The 25221-nt window shown below is 36.9% G+C and overlaps 1 protein-coding gene across 2 annotated transcripts in view; it reads left to right on the forward strand.

The window, feature by feature from the left end:
- IFIH1 (interferon induced with helicase C domain 1) overlaps positions 1 to 25221 on the forward strand; it is a 55842-nt gene that overhangs the window by 2333 nt on the left and 28288 nt on the right. The window contains exons 2-5 of one of the 2 annotated variants that reach the window (XM_080798154.1): positions 6389 to 6557; positions 8099 to 8221; positions 10955 to 11101; positions 24042 to 24146. In XM_080798154.1, the coding sequence (XP_080654280.1) occupies positions 6389 to 6557; positions 8099 to 8221; positions 10955 to 11101; positions 24042 to 24146 (544 nt within the window). The remainder of the gene's footprint in view (positions 1 to 6388; positions 6558 to 8098; positions 8222 to 10954; positions 11102 to 24041; positions 24147 to 25221) is intronic. The other variant, XM_080798155.1, reaches the window with a different exon arrangement.

Consider the following 25221-nt stretch of genomic DNA (forward strand, 5'->3'; position numbering starts at 1 on the left):
AGAAATGCTGACCTACGTTGAACATGACTTATTCTGGGTTGTAAGTAAATAAATACCTTATTTTGAAAAGCATGTAAGCAAATAACCAAACCCATGAGTAAAAGTCAAAGGCTTTGTCTAACATGCTATGATTCTGACTTTTTCTTTCCTCTCTCTCTCTCATTCTTTCTTTCTTTTGGATTCATCAGTTGTTTGTGTCTTCATTACAAAGTTCTGGACATTGGCCTCATGTTAGCCTGTGATGTAACTTTGTCTTTAGTAACTAAAGTTGATAGTCCTTTGTAGACTTGACAGCCATAGGGCCTGTCCAAAGACCCAAGCATGCATCTAATTTTGATGGCTGGCTTTCCCAACAAGTAAATTACTTTACACTGTTGTCTGTAACGTTTATGTAGTTTTGTGTATTGAGAACCAGCTAGAACGCATTATAGTAGTCCAGCTGGATATGACAAATGTGTACATCACTGTGGCAGAATCTTAATTTGGAAGACAGTATGCAGCCTTCAAGCCAGCTGGAGATGGAAGATGGCATTTCCAGCCACAGTAGCTGTTAGGAAGTCCAGAAGCAACAGAGTCCAGTAACACCACAAAGCTGTTTATGTTTGGTGGGTATGATGTCCCGATTGCCAGCGAAACAGCACTTCTCCTTATTTACTCTAAATACTTCTGCCTATCAGCATCACTTTTGTCTTGCCTGGATTGAATTTCCGCCAGCTAGATTTTATCCAAGTTCTTGATTCTGGCAAGCTTGGAGGCAGCTAGCAGTAATGCAAGGGATTTGACACAAAGAAGATGTAGAGTAAAAGGACATTTATGTACTGGGTAGCAGTTAAAGTCAAAGCAACCCAAACTCTCCCTCAAATTCATATTTCAAAAGAGGCTCTGAAAGATGGAGGAGCTATGCATTTGAAGCTTTCTGAGGAGGAGTAGTGTCTCTGTGACATTCTGGAATCACGTCTACATGTCATTTTACATGTATCATCAAAGCTATCAAAGACAATGGAAAAATAAGCTATCGGAGACAGTGGGAAAGAAGCACTAGGTTTAGAAGAATCTGTATTGATCTGGGGGTCATTGATGAATATTTATCTCAAAACAGCAAAGTGTACTGGGGAAAAACATGAGAATTTGGAATGGGAAACCTGGATTTGAGATCTATGTTTGTTTCTTACTCTGTGTGTTACTTTGGGTCAAGTTATTTAAGTTCTTTGATCCTAAATTTACCCGTGAAAATGGACATAATGTCTCCTCTCACTCATGGTACCTTAGTGAGTACAAATGAGAAATCATGTTTATGAAAAAGCTTTTTAATGAATAATAATAATAATAAAGAGTTGTTTTGACATGATGACGATGATGACTTTTATCATCATTCACTAGGTTACAACTGCTTGTGAATTTAAAGTTTCAGAGATTTAGGCGAATCAACCACATTGAAACTGAGATCTGCTTAAAGCCCCTGCATTAAACTGGGATTCCAAGGAAAAACTATGTCTTTCATCTTTAGAACCCTAGCCAGGACTAGGTATAGAACTCGTACTTAATAAGTATTAACTGATTGATTGAATTTATTTCCCACAAGTTGTCTGGGATAAGGGATAAGAACACATGATGTCATGGATTGCCTTGCCAGGCATTTGGAAATGGATGGATGATGGACATAAGATCTCCAAATTTGCTTTTGGATATCCTAAAGTAATATTTGACTAAGAAGTCAGGACTTCTAAAAAATATTTTATTTTAATTATTTTCCTGTTTTCTAGCAGACATTTTCTACTTGGTCTGTCATTTTAGTTTATGGTTCTCATGTCCATCCCTGCAACCCCTGCCCTTCATACACCAGAGCCTCTGGAAATTATCCTAGATTTAGTTTTGTATCCAGCAAGTAACCAAAGAAACTTATTTAATGGATTGACTATTCATTCACTTGGTTTAAATTTATGGAGTGACATCTTGTGGCAGATATCATGCCAGTGGTGAAAAGACTAGATAATAATGCTAATACTGTCTGTGCTGTCATGGAGCTTATGTTGTAGTGCTGATCAGTATTCATTCTTCTAATAAATAGTTAATGTCTAGTGTATGCAAGGCACTACTGTAAATATTGGAGAGTCAACAATAAATACAAGAATCACTTTACAGATCGTTATAATATAATGATCCTTAATAGAAAGGGGCTGCCCTTGTACTGACCTGCTTTTATTTTAGGCTGCTTCGTGACCTCTTGGCACATCCATTGACTTAAACATCCATGAACTCTGGAAAAGAGGTGAACATATAGACATTTCCAGTGTCTTAATATCAGTCTGAGCAGATGAAGAGAGGTTCATGTTTCAATCCTGGCCAGTTCAAAGCATTAAACATCCAGAGTCCAGGAAGACCCCATATGCCTTATATTTACATGGGAGAACAGAGATACTTTGTTCAGTCCAGCTGGAAACCAAGTCCAGTGGTCCTTATATGAAGCGAGAACATGAGTCAGTCTCTCCCCGCTCATTATATTGTCAGGTAAATTAGTATGTGTAAGAATTTTATTAGGAAGAAAAAGTACTAGTAAGAAGTTAGTTATAGTTATGTCAATGTGATGATATGTATTCATTTAGAAACACATTAACTTTTCTTTAATGTTATTCCTTTTACATTTATTAGCTAGAATTCTTTTTTTATTAACATATAATGTATTATTTGTTTCAAGGGTACAGGTCTGTGAATCATCAGTCTTACACAATTCACAGCACTCACCATAGCACATACCCTCACCAATGTCCATCACCCAGCCACCCCATCCCTCTCACCCCCCTTCCCTCCAGCACATTAACTTTTTATGGGGAACTAGTTTTTTTTTTAAATCTCTTTTTAAATTTAAATTCAATTAATTAACACATAATGTATTATTGGTTTCAGTTGTAGAGGTCAGTGATTCATCAGTCTTATATGACACCCAGTGCTCATTACATCACATGCCTTCCCTAATGTCCATCATACAATTATCCCATCCCACAACCCACCTCCCCTCCACCAACCCTCAGTTTATTTCTTATGATTTACAGTCTTCTCTTATGGTCTCCCTCTCTGATTTTGCCTTGTTTTATTTTTTCCCCTCTTCCTATGGGGAACTAATTTTTATTTTATTTTATTAAAGATTTTATTAAGATTTTATTTTTTTTATTTGACAGAGAGAGAGACAGCAAGAGAGGGAATACAAGCAGAGAGAGTGGGAGAGGGAGAAGCAGGCCTCCTGCCAAGCAGGGAGCCTGATGCGGGGCTTGATCCCAGTAGCCTGGGATCATGACCTGAGCCAAAGGCAGATGCTTAAAGACTGAGCCACCCAGGCACCTGAGGAACCAGCTTTTAAAAATACTTTGTTTTTAACATAAGTTTTGCTTCCTGATTTACTGGTATGAGAGCTGAGCTCTGCTGTGTTAAAAAAATCACCATTATATTTAAATTGTTATCTAAGATTTCTATGAAGGAGAGAAAACATTTTTATCAAACAATTTTGTCAGCAAGCCAGTGCCTAGTGGAAATATCATTGATTTCTGTTGTAAAGAAAAAACATAGATCAAATAATTTAGAATGTGAAAGCATGTAATTGTATTACCAACAAATTCATATTTATTTTATATCCTATAAATTAGTTAAAAATGTATCATAGATATTTTAAACTGCATATTTAGAGAAAATGCTCAGTGGAGGAGGAACATGAGAATCATTACATGTCCTGTTGAAGTCTCAAGTCTAAGTACTCACCTCTCAAGAATTTCCATAATCAAGTTTAATGTTGGGACCTAATGTCTCTAGTATGTTTTAGAAGAACAGATTAAGTAAAAAGTATATATATGTATTTACATATATACACACACACACACACACACATATATATGGCTGTTTCAAAGGGAGCTGATGCTACTTTCTAGCACCCAAACTCAGAAGACTTCTTTAAAAATTCAGAATCTCGTGCTCGCTTCAGCAGCACATATACTAAAAATTCAGAATCTCGATGGAGCTGCTAAAATTGTACAGGTGTTACATGTAGTTCCACTGTTCAAATAATAAAAATATTCATAGGAAATAATGACATAATGATCCTCAACTGCCTGAACTCAATAAGGACAAAGCAAGCTTGACAAATGTAATTCTACAGTTAAAATCAACTTAACTAATTAATAGTGGAAGAAGATTTAGTGCCTATAATATAATTAGGTTTTTAATGAGAGTATTCATTACAGTGTCCCACTCTTTTTAGAGAAATGCTTTCTGATTACTGCTGTCAGATGGATTTAAAGGTGATTAAAGAGTGAGGTAATTAAAAATAGGAATGGTTGAGTTAAAAGAAGGTGCTCAAACCAGTCTTACTAAAACATCTTTAGCAACTATGGTTTAAGTTAGCAGATAATAATAAAGATGTTACAAACACCAGAGAAGACAAAAAGTTTCCATTAGGAGATTAATGAAGTTAGACAAAAGATGAGAAATCAGCAAGAATCTGCTTAGAAAATGCTGTGAGGGAGATGGACTGAAATCACCTAAATTTTATTAAGTCCAGTAGTCATCTTACCCACTTCTTGTCAGAAAATGCTTAAAATTGGAGACAATTAGTAGCTATAATTATAGCTCAGGAAGGCAGTATTTGGCCTCTGAAGTCAGTTGCCTGGGATGAAATTCTACCTCTGCCATTTACTAGCTTTGTGGCTTCAGGGAGGTAACTGGAATTCTCTGTGTGTTAGATTTCTGGTCTGAAAAGGGGGTTAATATTGGTTCCTTCTTCAGGGTTTCTGGGTTAATAGGTGTGAAGCCTTTATAATAACATTATTAAGTATTATCTAGTAAGACAAATGTACCCACTGGGTAGAAATCATGCTGCATCTTCTGTACTAAGTAGTGTCCACTGGTGAAGTGTTCATAAAGGTTGATGCTTTCTTCAGTCATCCATAATAATAACTAACACTAAATTTGTGTCAGGCACTGTTCCAAAAATGCAAACAAATACCTGACACTAAAAAGTTATAGGATATATTTATGGGACTAGAAAATACACAAATTTAATAGGAAACAATTGATCTAGCTAGTCAACCCAGATTATACATATAAAAGGTGGACAAATGTTCGGAAGGACCTTTGAGAGCAGGTAAGTCTGCATTTCTCATCTAAGCTGCTGATTAGAATCGTGAGATCCTTAAAAATTCTGGGTTCCTAACACAGACAAAATAAGTCAGAATCTTTGGGGGTAGATCCCAGACATCAGTGTTTTTAAAGCTTCCCAGATGTGCCTAATGTGCAGGTGGGGGGGGGAGCCCCAAAATTTCTTTTCATTTGCCCCATTCTGCACATGCAGAAGCTGAGGCCCAGAGGGATGAAGGCTTTCTTCAAGACACAGCAGGTTGATGATACCCTGTCTAATTTCTTTCTGGTCTAAATGTGGCTTGTATTATTTTTTTCTCCAAATGTTTGGTACTGAATTAAGTACTGGGAAATTCACTGTGATAATGATTACACAAATGATCCACATTTAAAATGATTTGCTAGTTTAATCTAAAAGAGAAATCAAAGGAAGACTAAAAGTTGTAATGAATAGTATAGCAATAATTCTGCCCCATACCTTAAGTAAGGAATATATGTAGAAATGAATTTGCCTCATAATCTTAAATAAACACAAATTTAACAGGGCGCCTGGGTGGCTCAGTGGGTTAAAGCCTCTGCCTTCTGCTCAGGTCAGGATCCCAGGGTCGGGGATTGAACCCCGCATAGGGCTCTCTGCTTGGTGGGGAGCCTCCTTCCCCACCCCACTCTCTGCCTGCCTCTCTGCCTACTTGTGATCTCTGTCAAATAAATAAATAAAATCTTTAAAAAAAACCCCACAAACTTAAGAAAATATTATAGTCATTAATACATATTGCAAATACTAAGTAAACAAGACTATAAATCCTGTGATAGTAATTACTTCATAGTAGTGACAGTCAAGAAAGAGGAGTCAAGTAAGAAATATTCGGCTTCTTATTTATAGACTCCATGGGTTGAAAGAAATAGCAAGTCCAGATATATGGAAAGCAATTGAGGCAAATAGACATCACAGAACTAGAAATGAAAGTCTCTTGCCCCTGTTATTCAGAATGGCCAAGGCAGAACATTGACTTCCTAAGTGTCAGTTTTGAATGTCTTGGTGGCTTTAAAAAATGGTGCATATTTAAAAGAGGGCTTGGCCCAGAGATTTGCTCTCTGCTACAATCCAGAATTGTTATAAGTGACATTGTTCTCTTCTTTAGTGTTTGGATATAAGCCTTTACCAATACTTAGACTTAATTGCTTATTTTTTTTTAAAGGCTAGTTCCTGTTTAAAATTGTTCAGAAGACGTATGATCTTTTTAATTCTGCTCTTCTCTTAAAACAGATTTCTGCTGCAGAAAACAATGGAAATGAATCAGGTGTAAGAGAGCTACTGAAAAGGATCGTGCAGAAAGAAAATTGGTTTTCTACATTTCTGGCTGCTCTGAGTGAAACGGAAAACCATGCCCTTGTCCAAGAGCTAACGGGCACCCCTGATTTTGAAAGCAATGCAGGTATATCTAATTCTACTATAAAAGAGTTTGTACCTTTTCCTTAGTGATTGAGAGTTTAATGAAGCCTGTAGACACAATGCCAAACACTACGATATTTAGAATCAAAGTTTCAAAATTGGAAGCGATTTGAGAAATCATCTATTTTTTTTTCTCCCCTTTACAAATGAGGAAAATGCTGCATGGGGAAAGATGAACTTACCAAAGTCATACATAAAACTCAGTAAACTAGGCTATTGCCAGCTATATACTTATATATTGGCAGCTATATTGGCAGCTGACCCCTAATCTAACATTCTTTCCACTACTTCTCTTATATTGAAAACAAGATGATTACCTAAAATTTTTATCAAAATAATTTATATACTGATTAGATAACCAATAAGTTGGAAGAAAATATTTTAGTGGTTATCATAACTGTGCTGCTAATCTTCTGGTCATTTATATCAAATTTTAAGGAATTTATTAAACATTTGATAAAAGATCTGTGATTACCAACATATCTCAGTATTACTTCCTGTGAGGTTTTTGGTTTTTTTTTTATTTTTTGGTCCTTCAATTATAATAATAAAAGTAACATTCTAGAGCCCTTTCACATATATTTCTAAATCAATACAAACTGCCATTTTTTTTTCTTTTCAAGGTATGTATCTTATGTTTTCAAAAATCTCCTATGTAAGACAAATTGAAAGTTAATTGGTAATAAAATGATTTAAATACTTTACAATCACTTTACGCTTACTCCACTTCTCCTCTTCATCCAGTCATCTGTCATTCATTCAATGGGCAACATGTGATGAGTGCCACACATACTGTTGCAAATACTGCAGATACGGGCTTAAAGGAGACACACAAAGTCCCTATGGCCACATAGGGCCTTTCTAATGGAATAAGGCAACCAGTAAACACATTTCTGAGTTGCTTGTGCAAAGTAAAAAGTTACTAAATTATTAAAATAATTTAATAATTATTTTTATTATTTTTTATTATTTTATTACTTTTTATTTTCTATTATCTATGAAATAGGTTAATTTTGCCCAGTAGTTAGAAATACACACACACACACACACACACACACACACACATCTATGTATATATCTATATCTATATCTGCATATACACAGAGACAGACAGACACACACACATACACACATATACACACACACTCTTAATGAGTTCGTTCCCTTTCAGGACCTCATGGAACCATATCCATCCATGACAGACATTTAAGGGCTTACATTTCAAAGAAAAAAATGGTTGCAGTCTAGATTTTTTTTGTTGTTCCCTGGGAAATTTTGGTCTCAGTGTAACAAGGGATATTAGAAAGGTGGCCTTTCAGGTTACAAGACCTTGTCATATATGTCCCTCAAATTCGATGGTACCTACCCATTTTACAGTTATGTACAGTGGCATATTTGTTTAGGATGGAGTCTAGAAGATCTGTTCCTAAGTGTCTTCTAGAGTCTCCTGACATAGACAACATGTCTGTCCAAATTTCTTTCTATAATACACATATTTTAAAGATTTTTATTCATTTATTTGAGAGAGAAAGAAAGAGCAAGTCAGGGGAGGAGCATCGGGAAGAGGGACAAGCAGACTCCAGGGTGAACACAGATCCCAGAACCTGAGTGGAAACCGAGAGGAGCTCAACCCACTGAGCCACCCAGGTACCCCTTTTTCTTTCTTTCTTTTTTTTTTTTTTTAAAGATTTTATTTATTTATTTGACAGACAGAGATCACAAGTAGACAGAGAAGCAGGGAGAGAGAAAGGAGGAAGCAGGTTTCCTGCTGAGCAGAGAGCCTGATGCAGAGCTCTATCCCAGGACCCTGAGATCATGACCTGAGCCGAGGGCAGAGGCTCAACCTACTGAGCCATCCAGACGCCCCCAGGCGCCCCTCTTTCTAAAATATTTTTCAGTTCCTCTTCACAAGATGCTTTTTAGAAGTTTTGTTTGTTTGTTTGTTTTAGTAGCTCCATGCCCAGCATGGAGTCCATTGGAGGGCTCCAAATCAGCACCCTGAGATCAAGACCTGCGCCAAACTTGAGAGTCGGACACTTAGCCGACTGAGCCATGAAGGAGACTCTAGAAGTTTAATGCAATTTTAAGAATTATAATACTTTGAACAAGAGCAATGTAGGTAGAGGAAACATAGTAAATCCCAGGTAATACCTATATTATAACTCACCTCATCACATATGTCTAGTTCTCTCATGCTTTCCTCTTCACTTTCTTTATGTATGCCATAAATTTGTGTTATTATTAGGTCTTTATGTGCCTGCTTCTGAATGGCTTAGGAACTACTTTATCCACATTTTCCCAGCCCACACATATACCCTATCTGGCCAAGGACAAGCACTTTTATAAAGGGGGAAAGGCCATGTGGAAAGAAACAAAGGGGAAACCAATTATCCACCCCCTTCTCTGGTCCCTTAGCATGGGCCTCTCATGGTTGGGACTTCTCCCTCCTTCTACCAAAGGGAGTGAAGGTGGACATTGACCCAGATATGAGGGCTTCTGTGACGGCAGGGAGCAGAGTGGAAAGTGGTCTCTGAGCTTCCTCTGAGGATTGGAGGGAAAGCTCCAACCCCTGGCTGAGGTGGCTTCTGTGTACTTCCCACCACCCCTACCTGCAGGCAGGTGGCTCCTGACCCACTCATTCCAAAAAGTAGGGCTTATTTTTTCATTTCCTCAGAAAATCCAATCAGAGGGATTGGGGTTTAAATTTTGTTCCTGAACTGTGCCTCTTTTTATGGGAATCTAAACATTTCTTCTGGTCTGGTAAGTCTTAATGACCAGAATAAAGTTCACTGTGATTATTCTTGTGCTTAGGAGTTACAATGGACTAAATTGTGTTTCTCCTAAATTCATATGTTGAAGCCCTAATCCCTAATGTGACTATTTCTGAGGGATAGGGCCTCCAGTGAGGTAATTAAGGTGAAATGAGGTCAGAAGGGTAAGCCCTAATCTGATAAGACTGTGGCTTATAAGAAGAGAAAGAGATCTCTGTCTCCCTCTTCACCATGTGAGGACACAGTGAGAAGGTGGCCTTCTGCACCCTAGGAGAGAGCTCTTACCAGACACCAAGCCTGCCGACACCTTGATCTGGAACTTCCGATCTCCAGCACTATGAGAAAACAAAATTCTCTTGCTTGAGTTACTCCATCTCTGCTATTTTGTTGTGGCCTGAACTGACAGATACAGAAGCCTGGGCTCCCGATCCTGATGCTTATTGAATCCTGGCTCTTTTACTTCCCTGCATGTGTAGCTTGGAGCAGGTATTTGCCTTCTCTGTGCCTCAGTTTACTCCTCTGTGAAGTGGGGAAAATAATATTACCTATTACCTAGGGCTATTTGGAGGATTAAATGATTCAACATTTCCATAGCACTTAAATGATAAGTACAAAATAAATGGATGATTCGGATCACAAACCCCAAACTTACCTGATGTGTACTTGCAAACACTGTCAGGTAGTCTTACCGAACAACAGAGTCCGAAGTCACAACAATTTTCTTCAGGAAATTCTCCATACACAGGACATACTTTCCCTTTATCCTTTAAGATGGGTTCATCCACAATGATACTTTAAGAAACTTTATTTATGGAATCAGTCTTCTCTGATAGATTACAGCTTCAGGAGGCCAGAAACTCTTGTTTTCCTTTGTAACTCACATAGCCCCTTAAGAAAACATTCAATACATGTTAGTTGAAGGAAGGAAGGCTGATGGGAGAAATGGAGAGAAAGGGAAGGGAAGGATACAGAATATTTTATTGAATCCCTAAAAAATCTCCAGATATTCAAAATACATGAATTTAGGCTGACATTAAAGCATATGTACATCTCATGTAGAACACACAGCAAGGGAACAAAATGGCAAGAGCGCAAGCTAAAGAAAAACCACTGCCAAATTTGCATTTTCATAATTCTGCCTTAAATATAACTTTGTGTCACTAAATTAGTGTCTTACTTCCTACCAGTAATGGTCAGATAGGAAATCATCAGACTGTTTTAGTGATTACCATGATACTTCTCATGATGTCTTTTTAGATAAAAATTTAATCATTACAAAAGAATTACTCACTGTGTCCATATTAAAAATAGAAATACCGTATCATAACAAAAAATACGTTCCTAGCATTTCAAAATGTCAAAGTACAAAAGTATTTTCAGGCAAATTTCTACTGGGAACCTCCACTTGGTTTTCAAAATGACAATAGTTTTTTATATTACATTAAACGATTTACATTCTGTTGAGAATTTCAGAGTATTTCAGTATACTCAGGTAAACGTCTATTAGGAACTCCTGTTTCATTTTCAGAAAGCAATTGCCATGAAGCAGACAGACTCTCCACGAGAGCTTGCACTGACTCCTGTTTACCTTCTGATGCTTCATTCACAGAGACTGAGAATTTATCACAAGAAAGTGGCCCTGACATTCAAGAGGCAGTTCTTTTAGCCACAGGTCAGCCAAGTCAAGAGAGAGCGGGCTGGGACGAGCAGAATGATTCACTGGAATCATCTTTGGTGGATTCTTCTGTTGTCTCAGGTATTTGGAACCTGCACATCGTTTCCATTATTTTGCTAATTACCACTTCCCGAAGAATCAGTTGGTGCGTTGATGATGTTGGGATCTGTGAAACACAGGGAGAAAATTTGGGCCTTGGGGTTTTGTGAGCATTCGTGTTAAAATCCTATTTCTAGAAACGTTTAAATGAAAAGAATTCTTTGTGGCTAAAAATGTTTCAAAACTAGTGCAATATTAATATGTTATGAATAGGAACACACTTGGTTCTAATTTTACTGTAGGAGAAGCTATCCATGGTCTTTGTGATGTGATAGGTATTATAATCATACCCTATATTTCATAGTTTTCAAAGTACTTTCAAATATACGAATTAGTTTGATTCATCCCAACCTCCGAGAATTAAAAAGGCCATTCATTATCTTTTCTTTATTTTATAGATTGGGATGTCTCAGAGAGGTTCAGCTGGGTTGTAGAGACCAAACACAAGGCTGTAGAAAGGATGATGACAGGTGCTAAACGGGGGTTGGCTTGATTTGCAGTAACTAATTGGTGAGAGAACCCTTTACCACCATGACCACCTTTTTTGATATGAAATATTCTGGAACGATCAAACTAATTTAATTACATTCCCCTCCCTAATTTGCTCACGATAGAAAAATCCTCTCTTCCTCTCTTCCCACCAAAGGGCCACATTCTATTTTCACAAGAAATAGTCATTTAAAAGAAAAATTTTTAAAATATCTGTGCTGTATGGTAAATGTTTGAGAAGTAACTCTCCGGGGAAAAGAAGAGAAGTCCTGAGCTGTAGTATTTGCCAACCTTCACGATGCAAATGCTCGCCCTGAAGCTGATGTCAAACCTCCAACCTCACGTCCCCGGGTTGGAAAGAGAGAAGCACCAGCTCACCATCCTGTTAGCATTTCCGCTATGCAGATAAAGTGGGCATCAACATCTTCAATGCCATAGAGAACAGGGAAATCCAGAAACACAATCAGGAAGTGATGAGTTTAAGTATTCATTACCTTTGCTTTCATATAATTTATTTAACTGTAAATCTATATAATTTAATTTTTAAAATGGCTGTGCTTAACAACCTGCTCACAAATTCCTGAAAATTTAACGATTGGCTTTGGTGAGCCAATATAAGCTGACTCCATCACACCACTGCAAAGTTTACTACTTTCTTCCCTCTCTCTCTCTCTCTCTCTCTCTTTTTTAAGTGATCTCTGCCTCCAATGTGGGGCTTGAACTCACAGCCCTGAGATCAAGAGTTGCATGCTCCACTGACCGAGCCATCAGGTGTTTCCAAAGTTTCCTGTTTCCTACTCAGAAAAGTAGTGCAGCTGCGTTGCGGGAAATTTGGAAACCGTGAAAACACACAAAGAAAAATTCACCCATCCTCCCACAATGTGGATATATTACTTTTAACATCTGGGTATCTATCCTTCTGATCTTTTACATAAGTGGATGTTTATACATAATAGCATTTCTCCTGTGTTTGTTAGATATTCTTCTATAGCATGGTTTTTAATGGCTTCATAATAGTTACATCCATTGGATGCTTTATAATTAATAAGTCAATTGTTAAATATTTAAGATGTTAAAAATTTTCTACATTGTGAATAACTCCCTTCGTATCTATGTTTCAATGTAATTCTTGAAAACCTATTATATAATTGGAACTTCTGGATCAAATGATGTTTACCATCTTAAGACATTTGAGACTTAATGTCAAATTTCACTCCAGGAACTTGTACCAATTTAGGTGTCCTTTAATAGTATAAGAGAGTGCCTATTGCCTTGAAATCTCTTCCGCAAAAACAGTTATTTCTACAAAATATCATTATTTTCAAACCTTGTCAATTTGGCATTTTGCTACTTGAATTTGAATTTTTTGATTTCTAGTGGAAAACCTTTTTGTAAGTTTATTCTTTTTGTTGTTGTTACTAATTGCCTCTCTCTTTTCCTATTAGGGTGTTTATATTCTTTTTGCTGATTTGTGTGATCACAAATCTATCTAAATGTATACGATAGCAATCCTTTGTCATAAATAGTACCAATATCTTTTACAGTTTGCCCGCTATTCAAGCTTGTGCCTCGTTTACTTTTTTTTTTTTTTTTTTTTAAATGCGATGCTTCTGCTGCTTTGCTGGGTAAATGAATCATCGGGAGGAGTGGGTCTTACTGAAATGCACTCTTATTCTGTAGGTCCTCTTTTGAGCCTGAGATTCTGCCTTTCTCACACACTCCCTGGTGACACTGTATCACTGGCCTGGACCACACGTTAGTGAGGCTTAACATATAAAATAGCAAAAACCTGAATTCCAGAGGATTTTTTTTTTGAGCAGCTGCACTCTCTTTCAGAAATCATGATCTTATAGGAATGCCAAAATCACTCTGTGAATGTGGATTTGTCACATTTTAATAAACTTCCTTGATGGGATACCTGACATCCCTGTGGGTTACTGGCTGTTTTCTAAATCCACACTGGAAAGAATCGAAGACAGGACTAAGGCTGGCAAATGATCCTGTATCTTGAATGAGGGTTTTTCATCAAAGGTTGCCAGCAACGCATCTTGTCAGCCTGTAGCTTATGTATCTACCGAGGATTCTGAGTCTCAAAGTGAACAAAATTAAAGGCAAAACTTTAAAAATGTTCTGTTTTCTTACTAGTTAGTGTAAAACTTAGAGTCGCATATTGTGAAAAGAAAATCTGGATCTTAATAATAGCCTTAGAGAACAGAAAGGGTTTTGTTTTGTTTTCTTGCTATGTTCCCTCTCTCCCTCTCATTTGCCCTTTGTTCCTTTCGATTCTTTCATTTAACAAATATTTATTTAACTCCTACATGCCAGACATGTACTGTTCAGTGTTCAGTTCTGCCAATACAGTGGGGGAACATAACAGAGGTGACTTCTTGCTCCCCTGGAGCTCTCAACTGATGGGCCTGTCAGTCAAACAGTATTCACTGTATAGTCACAGTAAGTGCTAGTAACAGTCATACAGTAAATGCAAGTACAGCTACTAAAGCATATACTAGTCTGAGAACATGCAGAGGTATATAATACACTGTCCAGTGATAGGAGGACCCCACCCAATTCACAGACTTGAATGACCTTCCGGTCTATAGGATCCTCATGATGTCTGGACTTCCCTGTGGACTTGAGAGCCATATAGTCCAATCCATTCTGGCCCTTTTCAGCACAATAACAAAGGATAACTTAGGAAAATGTAGTTCCTTTGCCTTAGGTCTTAGACACCACAGTTCATAGATGCTATGGATCATTGCAAGTGTTGGTCTATTTTCCTATTGCTCTCCAGAACTAAGAATTACAGGTATAAATAACTTGTAAATTACCATTAGCCCAAGAAAGTTACTGGTGTCCTTTTGATTAAAGGTTTTATTGCAAAATTTACTGTAGAAGGATTTTGCCTCTACGGGCATCCTTTCATAGAATTAGCAGTCAAAATAAAGGGGAAAATATCCCATAGTCTGTAACACGCATTTGCATAATTTTTGTTTTGCATATCTTACCGGTATTGATAATATATAATCTTTATTTTTAATTTTAATATATAGGGTTAAGATTTCACATACAGCTTAAATATAGCCAATGCTACCAAAGTAGCATTGAAAGAAACTTATTTCTTAAGCTGCACACATTCTATAAATATGAATTTTCATATGCAGAAAGAAAAAAATGTGACTCGAATTATTTCTAATTTTAAATTGACTCCTCTAATTTTTATTTCTGAACCAGTTTCTAAAATATTTTTTTCAGTGCATAATAGTCTTGGTGCATACAAATGGTAATTATTTATAGTTTCAATTAAAGATTCCTTATGTATTGTTTTTCTGCCCTTTGACTCCTTAACACACCTGGTGGGTAAGATATACTACCACCAGTAACAGTAGCCTGCCCTGAAACCACTTTTAATCCCATTTCTCCTTCACCCTTGGGGTGATATATCAGGATTCCCTAGTAGGCGGCTCTGAAGAGTGCTTTTGTCATGCCTCCACACTGGGGACTGGCATGTTCTTCCTTCCTCCTTCCAAATACTTCCCATTAAAAAGTGGTTAATAAGGAAGATACACCAATTTTTAAAACTTGCCTTCTTCTAAATTAACACAATAATTTCTAAAGGATGTTTGAATAGTTTTCAGACTGTTAGTAGAATTTTGATGCTGGATGTTATAGTTCTGCTTCCTAAAGTCACTGGTCATCTCTTATAACAAGAAAATATTGGAAATCTGTGCTGTTTCTCTAGACCACACCACCCTAGAAAACATCAGAGGGACACAAAAGCCACATTCATTTTCTGCTGCTAAAAATATTTTAATTTTAGCAAATACAAGGTATCTGGATCATTTTAATTCTCTAGGCTTACAGTAGAATTGATTGTACAATCATTTTATATTTAATAATCTGCTATTCTTGCTTTCTCAAAAACAAGTAGTTATTTTACATCGACTTTTACATTACACCATTTTAGGAATTAATGTCCTGTAATAAAATAAAAGCAAAGCAAATGAGATTCAAAACAAGATAAATTTTTTATTTGCAATGAACTTACTTTGATGCAGAGTTTCAAATAAAATCTCCCAGACTTCTTTTATCGTTCTATGTTAGATCTTCCGGTTATGAAACGAGACCGTGCAAGTACCCGAGATTGGCCAGCAGAGGGCGCTTTTACATTATAAAGAGAATGGAATTCACTGGTCCAGGGTGGAAGATTATAATGTAACTGTAGAGTGTGCCATGTGTGAATATACAGTGCGCATGACTGTGAATGCATGTGTATATTTTGATTTATATATTCGTTCACGTGAAGATTTTAAAATTCCACCCCAGCTAATGAGCTTACCAACCTGCTTGTTTTCAGACTTTAATACCTTCTTTTTCATATTCCCCCATATGTTCCACTCCTTAGGTTTATCCGGTGACATTATGCTTTGGAATATATTGTGGATATATTTTGCATAGATCATGTTCTGTAGGAGGGGTTTAAAAATTGACCTTTATAAAACAGCCTCCTTCTCCCTGGCCCAATCTGTTATAGCACTTTTTTTGTTGTTGTTTTGTTTTGCCTTTTTATAGACCAAAGTCCAATCTTAGATTTGGTCTATACTAATTTCTGTAAAAATGCCACAAAATTTATCCTTGCACTTGAGGACCAGAATAATGTTTTATAGCACCAGCCTCTAGAAATTTAGAGATTTTTAGAATCTCTAGAAAAAAAATACCATATAGCACTTGAGACCTTAGTGGAAAAGATAATTGATATAGCAGCATATAAGACTGTGTCAGAATTACCCACACTATTACAGGATTGGTTTCACTACAGGTAGCTATCCTTTATTTCCGTATTTTGCTAAATTTAGTTACATCAATTATTGGGAACTAGAAATACTACTGAGGCAATCCAAAAGGAAAATATTAATTTGAGCTGAGAAAAGAGAAAGAGAGAGAGACGGTGAGAGAGAGATAAGCTGCTGTCCCTGCTGATGTCAGTGTCGGCTAACGGTTAATATCGGTTTGTATTTTATTTGAAATTTCCCCGGAGTCATCTAGGGTAGTTATATGACTCCCAATTGCTTACTAGTTCTATGAGGGTTATTGTTCATCTCTCAGGATGGAGGACATAGGTATTTTGATGGGAAGCATCTCCCCAGCGTGCAGTTAAGAAGTGCTGGATTTATTTTCATGACATCCTTTTACGGCTACAAACGTCAAGCGTTTTTCTTTTTCCTTTTTTTTTTTTTTTTTTTTTAAAGCACCATTTTAACAAAGGCGACAATTTTAACTTTAATTTGATGCTTAGGACTTACCTTCTCTATTTTGGCACGTGAATGAGGACTAGAAGCTAGAGAGTGAGTTGGTTGGGTCTTATTATTGAGAGAACCAAGTACCAGCGTGTTGTCCTCACCCTCAAGGAGTTTGGAACCCAGTTCCAGAAAACAAGTTCCAGGCCCCCAGAGGAAAACAGTTATCTATCCAGAGTGAAGGAGAACGTGTTAAAGGATTAAGGAGGGAAGACTTGGGAAGGAAGACATAAAGACAGCCTCCCTAAGGAGGAATTGGATACATCCGTCCTGTGTTGGATCTGTGCACAGAGGTGGTAGGCAGCATTTCAGACCACATGGGCACTACGAGCAAGGGTGTAGGTGTAGGAAGATTCCAAATACGTTTAGGGTGGGGGGTGTCATTGAGGGGGGCTCTGCATATGTGGGAGCAGGGCTTTTAAGGAAAGTCTCTGTACTTCTGTTCAATTTTACTGTGAACCTGAAACTGCTCTGAAAAATAAAGTCTATACAAGATGGACCCAACAGTAATAAACACATCAAAATCCAACTGTAGTAAACACAGCAAAATTATACAAAAGTGCAGGGGAACGGTTTGATCAGAGGGGAGCATTGATAGGGGAAGGTAGTAGGAGAGACTTCCCAGATCAATGAGAGTTAATGGGCTTCTCTATGGCTTTTACAAATGATTTCCCTAAAGGGGAAAAAATACTCTTAACAATTCTGAAATACTAGCACAGTGCACGCTGGTCATTTCAGATGATGTTCCTAGGAGAGTCCTTCATGGGAGGACTGCATGCCCTGGGCAGCTGCAGCCGGCTGCCACTAGCTTGCCGGAGCCAGACGCACCCATCTCTTCCCAGCTCCACTCTGTGATGTCACACTGGTAGCTTGAAATCAGCCCTAGCAGGACTATTTACACTGTGGACATTAGCAGACACTTTGAAATCATGGTTTGTTTGTTTTGTTTTGTTTTGTTCTACCTCAAGGAGCTGACCGTTGAGTATTTACCAGAACACCCTTAAATGTGTCTTTCCCCATACTCTCCTCAGACTTGCTTAAGCCTGCTTAACTTGAATAGCTCTTCCAGAGGGGGTGCTTACCAGCCAAAGAAGTTTCCAATTCATCTTCTATCTTGCTGTCCCTAAACCTTGTCACTGCCAAGACTCACTTCCCAGTGGTCATTGGGCTTTTCCCTCATAGCTGATTCACTCTGGGACTTTTGGCCCCTTTGTATTCCAATAACCATCTTTACAGAGGGAGATCCAAGTCCAAAGGCTAAAGGGTATACATGATACAACTTAAGCCAACACTATTACTTACACACAATTCAAATTTAATTCTGACTGAAACATTTCAGCAATATAAATTCTATAAACAGGAGCAAGGAGCTCCATGGATAGCCATGTGGGCCTGTGGCTCTAGGAGAGTTTTTTCTCTTTGGGGAACTCATTTCCTAGAAGCTTGGATCCAGGAGAGAATATGCAAGGTGGGTGGAGGTGGCTTCTCTCCATTCTGCGGGAACACATGTTCCCTGGCACGGAGAGCAGAATCTGACAGACCAAAATGTGAGCGTGTGTGTGTGTGCGCGCGCACACGCACAAATCCATATACATAGAGCTGAAAATAAAAGTCATCTATTTCCTCTCAAAAAAGATTAAGGATAAGTTATTTCAAAAGAAAAGGAGTGTTTGAGTGTTAGGATACTTTGCATTTTAGAAAAAAAAAAAAAAAGACAAGAGGTCTTAGCAATGTGTCTGATCCAATTATAGGAGCCCACAGAAAAGCACAGAAAGATTCAAAGGAACCCACAGTCCAGAATAACTTTATTGGTGGTCTTGAAGAGCTTGGCTAGTATATCTCAATGAGACATTAGAGGAGGAGGGGAAAGGAAAGAGGGTGATAAAGATGTGCCTTAGTCCCAAATGTACGCATCACAAAAAGCCTGCTTTTTCCATATGGACAATACCCAACTGTTGTTCATTTTTATGTTATCAATAAGAGCTATTGAAAAAGACAGGACCCTAAAAAAGAAAGGAAGGAAGGGAGGAAGGGTATTATTAGTAGTATGAAAGCAGGCACACTTAGGAAGCCCGTGCAATCTCTGTGGGAGTGCCCATAAGTGCACGTGTGTTCGGATCTTCAGCATTCTGGGCTGCGGGGATTAGGAAGCCAGGCAAAGGGGAATAGCTAAATAGGTGAAGCTAAAATGCATCACAAGGTCAGAACAAGAATAAACATGAAAGGACGGTGAGAGGTGAAATTAGACTATTTGCAGACTTTGTAAGCACTACCTCTCAGGTGAATGAGATCTGCAGGTGCCCTTCGTCTTTCTCAGTGTGCATAGAGGCCCCAGCCCTTTGCACTGCTTCCTGCTCGAATGCAAAACCACTTTTCAGCAAAGAGAATTTATGACAGCCCGAGGCAAAGGGTGAAAAAGGAGAAATATTCTGTAGAGTGAAAAATACATCAAGGTTGAAAAAAGGGGGTACAGTATCTGGCAGGGATAGAAAGAAGTAAGAACCAATTTGTATCTTACCTAACGAAGCTTAGCCCTTAGGTTGAATAAACAATGTACTTACCAACTAATTGTTATAATAGCGTTTTCCAGCAGAGGGCATACTTTACATTGCAATGAATCTAAAAGGCCTTCAACCAAGAGGTTTTTTTCATTTGAATTTTTTTAACTTCAATATTTTTGGTTTCTAAATGGTTTAAAAATATTTTAAAGTATTTAAAGTCTAGAAGATGTTAAATGTGAAATTTCTCAGATTCCAGTTAATATTTCTGCCTTATTATTAAAATATTCAAGTTGTGATTGCAAAATGAGGCATTTTTTCCCGTGGCTTATGGACTGGTCTTAGACACTATCATTGTACACAGAGCTGTTCTTTTTTTGTGCTGTTTACAAAATTATTACAGAAAATCCTATTTTTTAATTGGATGAGTATCATTTTCTTTCATTCCAAGAGAGTTTGATATAAATAACTGCTTTTTTTTTTTTTAACAGTTAGAAATTACCAACATTTTCTAATCTGTTTTGTATCCAGCTTTGATATTTTCCCTAGAGGAAATGACACCTATATAAAAGTTAACTAAACTTATTATATAATATAACTCCAATATTCAAAGCCTGTTTAAGTAGCAACTTCATGAGAATTTAAGATTTGTTTCTCTTCATGATTCATTTCCTTTATCTAAGGGAATCATTCTTAAGATAAATGAGAATAAAGTATAAAGAATAAAGTAGAAACTACTACCTATGTTAAAAAAAATTAAGAAAAAAAAGGTTAAGTCACTTGTTAGCAGTGGCTGCAGAGTTCAGATCTGGAGACCGATTTGCTTGACTTCATAACACAATGTTCTTTTCATGGCAACACCCTACCTCCAAGTGACTACTCTATTTTATCTGATCTATTTTAAAATCATAGACATGACTTTGTTCATCAGGACATAAGTCCAGATTGACATACTGTGAAAAGTACAAAGAATAAAACAAAATAATCCTATATAAGTCAGTTGCAGGAATTCTTGGCTTATGAACTCAATAGCCTGGTTTAGTTCTGGTGTCACATAATCAAGTGATCTGACTTTGTGTGTGTGTGTGTGTGTGTGTGTGATTTTTAAAACATGATTTCTTTAAGTGAATGCAAGAAGAAAATCTCTGGGGAAGATATTCTTAATGTTATGGGAGAGTCAGTATATTTTCTTTTATTATTAAAGTTATTTCCTTTAGTACTTCTCTTTCTATGAAATTAAAAAAAATATATCAAGTGCATAAGAATTCGCTGCCTAGGAAACAAAATTATTTTTGTGTTGAGAAACTGGAGATTTTATATATCCTCAAAATGACAAAGAAATAGGCCTCTATATATTCACTTTCATTTTCATAATTATCTCTAGCAGAATAATTCCAATTAATTTTGTTTAACAAGGATGGAAGTGTTCCTCTTTTATATGTGTGCAGAAAAGTAAATTTCAAAATTTGTGTGGATGTTTAAATATAAAGTAAATGAAAGTCTATCGATGAAATTAGAAATGTTAGCAAAATAAAACAATCCCTCTCCTCTTTTTCCCCCTTGGGAAGATAAACTGTTTCAAGATTGTCAGAAAATTGGACATTACAATGAAAATGTCTATATGCTTTAAAACAATAGCAACAACAACAGCAATAACCAACTTTCATTTCACTTAACATTTGGATAGAGGATTATTTGCTTATATATAAAGCTTTGCACAAATCATCAAAAAACACTGGGATACCAGGCTTGGATTCAGAAAATAGGGACTTCTCTCTCAGCCCCATTCTACCTGTGTGAACAGGATAAATCATTTAACTTCTCTGGGCCTCTGTGTATGGTCTGTAAAACTAAGGTGATGATGGATATCTACCACATAAGATGTTGAGGTTTAAAGTGTAATTTACATCTGTGAAGGCACCGAACTCAGTGTCTTCCTGACACATTGCAAATTTGTTTGTAAGGTCAAAATAATCCATGAAATACACTTAATAATACCCTATTTCTGGGAGCAACTTTCTTTAATACTTACAAATTAATCATGCACTTTGCACTAAACAGCTCTCCCAAACTTATATACGTTAAAGCAAAGCTTGGGGAAAAACCTAGACTTTACATATATACAAAGTAGTTTTAAGATTGTTGTTTAACTGCAGTGATTAGAAAATGAAATGAAAATCAAGTATAATTTCCATTTGTATTACATTTAGTGGGAAATCTAAGGATACAGGGTTAGATTATAGATAATACTTGTTAGTGTTTTTTAGTATTTTTGGTATTATTTTCAGTTCTCACACCATATTTAAAACAACAAATGAAAAGCATGTCAAAATTTACTTTTTTTGCTTCAGAAATCGTAGTCTATACTTCTAGATCTAGAATTATCCTTGCAATGACATTTTCCCCATCTCATTTTACACCTTGCCTTTTCCTTACAAATCATATTCTCTTTTCATCAGTACATCTGCCCAAAACTCTCTTCTGCTTGACAGTTCTATCCCACACTCGCCTCTAAGCTTCTAACAAGGCATACCTCTGGGAATTGCAAAGTGCCATATTTAAAATCTCTCAGTGAGATATACAGGTTTTCCCGTGTGATCATAAGGGATTCCTCAAATCTGAGTTTGAGAGCTAATCTACGACAACTGGTAGGCACAGTATTTTCACATTAGTATATTTATGTTGTGCTAATATACTTAAACAGTATGTATGTCCATTGAGAATTTCTTATCAGCTCTTAACTTTTAAGAAAAGATGTCTTATATATTTGATTGGGGTCGGCTGTAATTCCATTATGTTTCATGCTGACTAGGCTTATCGGAGTTGGAAGGGAGATGTCACAGACATCTCAGATGCTCAGGGAGTACTAGTCAGCAATAAAAAGGAATAAATTACTGATATAAACAACGTGGAATCATCCTGAACATCTTACACTAAGTTCAAGAAGTCAAACAGAGGTTACATACTGTGTGAATCCATTTATGAGACATTCTGGAGAAGGCGAGACTCTAGGAACTAAATCAGGGACTACTAGGGGGCAGAAACTAAATCAGGGACTACTAGGGGGCAGAAACTAAATCAGGGACTACTAGGGGGCAGCAGGAGAGAAATGACAACAAAGGGGCCTGAGGGGAGTTCTTTTTTTGGGAGGGGATGATTTCTGAGGTGATAGAAAAATCTTGCTTGTGATGGTGGTTGCAAAACTGTATACATTTGTCAGTTTCATCAAACTAAACCTACCTAAAAGAACAAACTTTTAAAAAAGAGTGATTATAAAGATAGTTAAAAAGATAAATTATACCTCAATGCACCAACTTAAAAAAAATAACTGGTTAAGGAAAATGAAGACACTTGTCGTTTTGAAGAGATGTACCCTGTCTCTTTCCAGAGAAGTTTTATTGATAATATACTTTGTGCATTTTTCAGCCACTTCTATTTCTAGCTCTAATGTGTGACACTCAGACTAGTCTAAGTAGCTAAAGGCTACTTTCATGTAATTTATTTAGTGCATTTGGGAGCTTTAGCATGAAATGATAATTATGTAACAAGTATAAATATTATGAAATGTTATTAATTTTAAGAAGAACACTATTTAATGGAACTTGTGCCCTAATAATACGCCAACTCCTTGATTTTTATTTCATTTTCCAATCACCAGCAATTGAGCTACAGTGCTAAGAGCTGATTGTACCTAATATTACTTAATGGCGATCAAATTCTAGGAGGCAAATTGTACTAGCCCGCTTTAACTAATGGCAAGCCAGGCTCAGAGCAACCTCAATAGCCAGTTTCACGAGTCCTGATTCCAGAGCCGATGTTTGTTGCCATCTTTCATTTACTTTTACTAGTTTAGCAATAGTTCTGATCTTTGTGGATGAGATTGCATAAGTCTTTGGCAATAAACTGTAAAGAGGGAAGTCTTCCCTGGTTGGGGGGGCGGATTTTCAAAAAGAATTGATACTGGGTACTGAAAACCAAACATTGGGATTTACAAATTAAGGCAGACCTCTTGCCGTTCATCTTCACTGTAACTTTTTGATGGAAGCTTGGTTTAATTGTAGTAAAGCAAAACATTGATTTCCAACCTCACATAAGCTTCTAGTACAACTGCCATGCCAGGCTCTAATGAGATTCTTTTTGAGCAAATTCTTTTGGAGATTTTTAAAGTTACATTTATCACTGAGCTGTTACTTTCATAACCCATTAACAGAACCGTGTATTTTATTAATTTTTTATACTTTACTAATTTCCTACCATATTGTGTTAAAATAACTCAGGAGATCACTATGCAATACTTTGTGTTTCAATGCCATTATCAAGTGTAGATTTCCTTTTCTGGGACAAAATTCCCATGTGGGGGGACGACAAACGTCCTAACTGTTTACAAGTTTGTGTTTCCTCTCACCGGGCGTGAGGTAAAGTAGGTGTGCGTGTTTGATTCCCTACCCCGCGGCTGCTCATCCATAGTGGAGTTTCTAAACGTTGCTTGCCAGAAACTCTTACCTTTTATTCACAATCGTCTGGGTGTGCCTTTTCCACTTGCATTGAACTGCATGTACTGTGTGCTGTAGAGGTGTGCAGTTAAAATACGTTTATTCTCAGAAATATTTTAAAAATATTTTAAAATGTTTTCCTTTGCAGAATCAGACACAAGTTTGGCAGAAGGAAGTGTCAGCTGCTTAGATGAAAGTCTTGGACATAACAGCAACATGGGCAGTGATTCAGGCACCATGGGAAGTGATTCAGGTACTGCCTAACTGTTGTGTAAACCTTAAAAAGTGTGAAATAAGACGCCATATAGTGGAAAGCATGGGGGCTGTTCATACCCTCCCTAATGGATTTATGCAATTAAAGCAATTCTTTTCTACAGTTGAAGTTCTTTTGGAACTTTGCCATTCACTTTCTTTAAAAGTACAACTTACAAAAGTCTTAGCATCAAGCTCTCTCATTTTGGATCCGGGATTTATCTTTTTGGTGTAGATAAGAACATGCATATGCCACATTCCATAGAGTCAGGTCACCTATTTTATTCATGCTATCCCTTTCTGTTAAGTTGACTGCGTTTAAATCATGTATTCAGTTTGGTACATGTGTTCCTGTACCCTACCTTCTTTTTTTTAAACAACATTTTAAATTAAAAAAAAAAAAATACTGTCAATAAGAGGATTGTGACTCTAGATTAACTGCAGTTAACAAGAGTCCTTTATTTTTTAAATTTTATTTTATTTAAATTCGATGAATTAGCATATAATGTATTACTAGTTTCAGAGGTAGAGTTTAGTGATTCATCAGTTGCATAGAACACCCAGTGCTCATTACATCACGTGCCCTCCTTAATGCCCAACACCCAGTTAACAAGAATCCTTTTAAAATGAAAAACTACAAATTACACATGCGGTTAAAAGAGTTTCAATTTGTCTAAATAGCTCTTGCATAGAAGTAGAGTTTCCAAAAATATTTTTGTCACCAAATGAGGACTTTATTAGGTGTTTCCTAAATTGCTCTCTTAGTTGGATATCACACCAACAAAAAATGAGAGTGCCTTTTCCCAGTCCCACACTTCAGCAATACTTCCTGTTATCATATTGCCTAAATTCTGTCAGTCTGGTCGATTTCATATTGCTTCTTTCTGTTGTTTGAATGTGCAATTCCAATGATTACAACTGAACTAAAATGTTAACATTTTCTAAGAAGAGTTGATAGAACCTTGGATATCTGTTATACACCTTTCCATATTTGTCTGTACGCTTGAACTATTTCATAATTAAAATTAACAAATTATAAACAAATAAAAAATGCTTTGCAATGTGGCCAGCTAAGA

This window comes from Martes martes (genome assembly GCF_963455335.1).
Source record: "Martes martes genome assembly, chromosome: 3".
NCBI lineage: Eukaryota > Metazoa > Chordata > Mammalia > Carnivora > Mustelidae > Martes > Martes martes.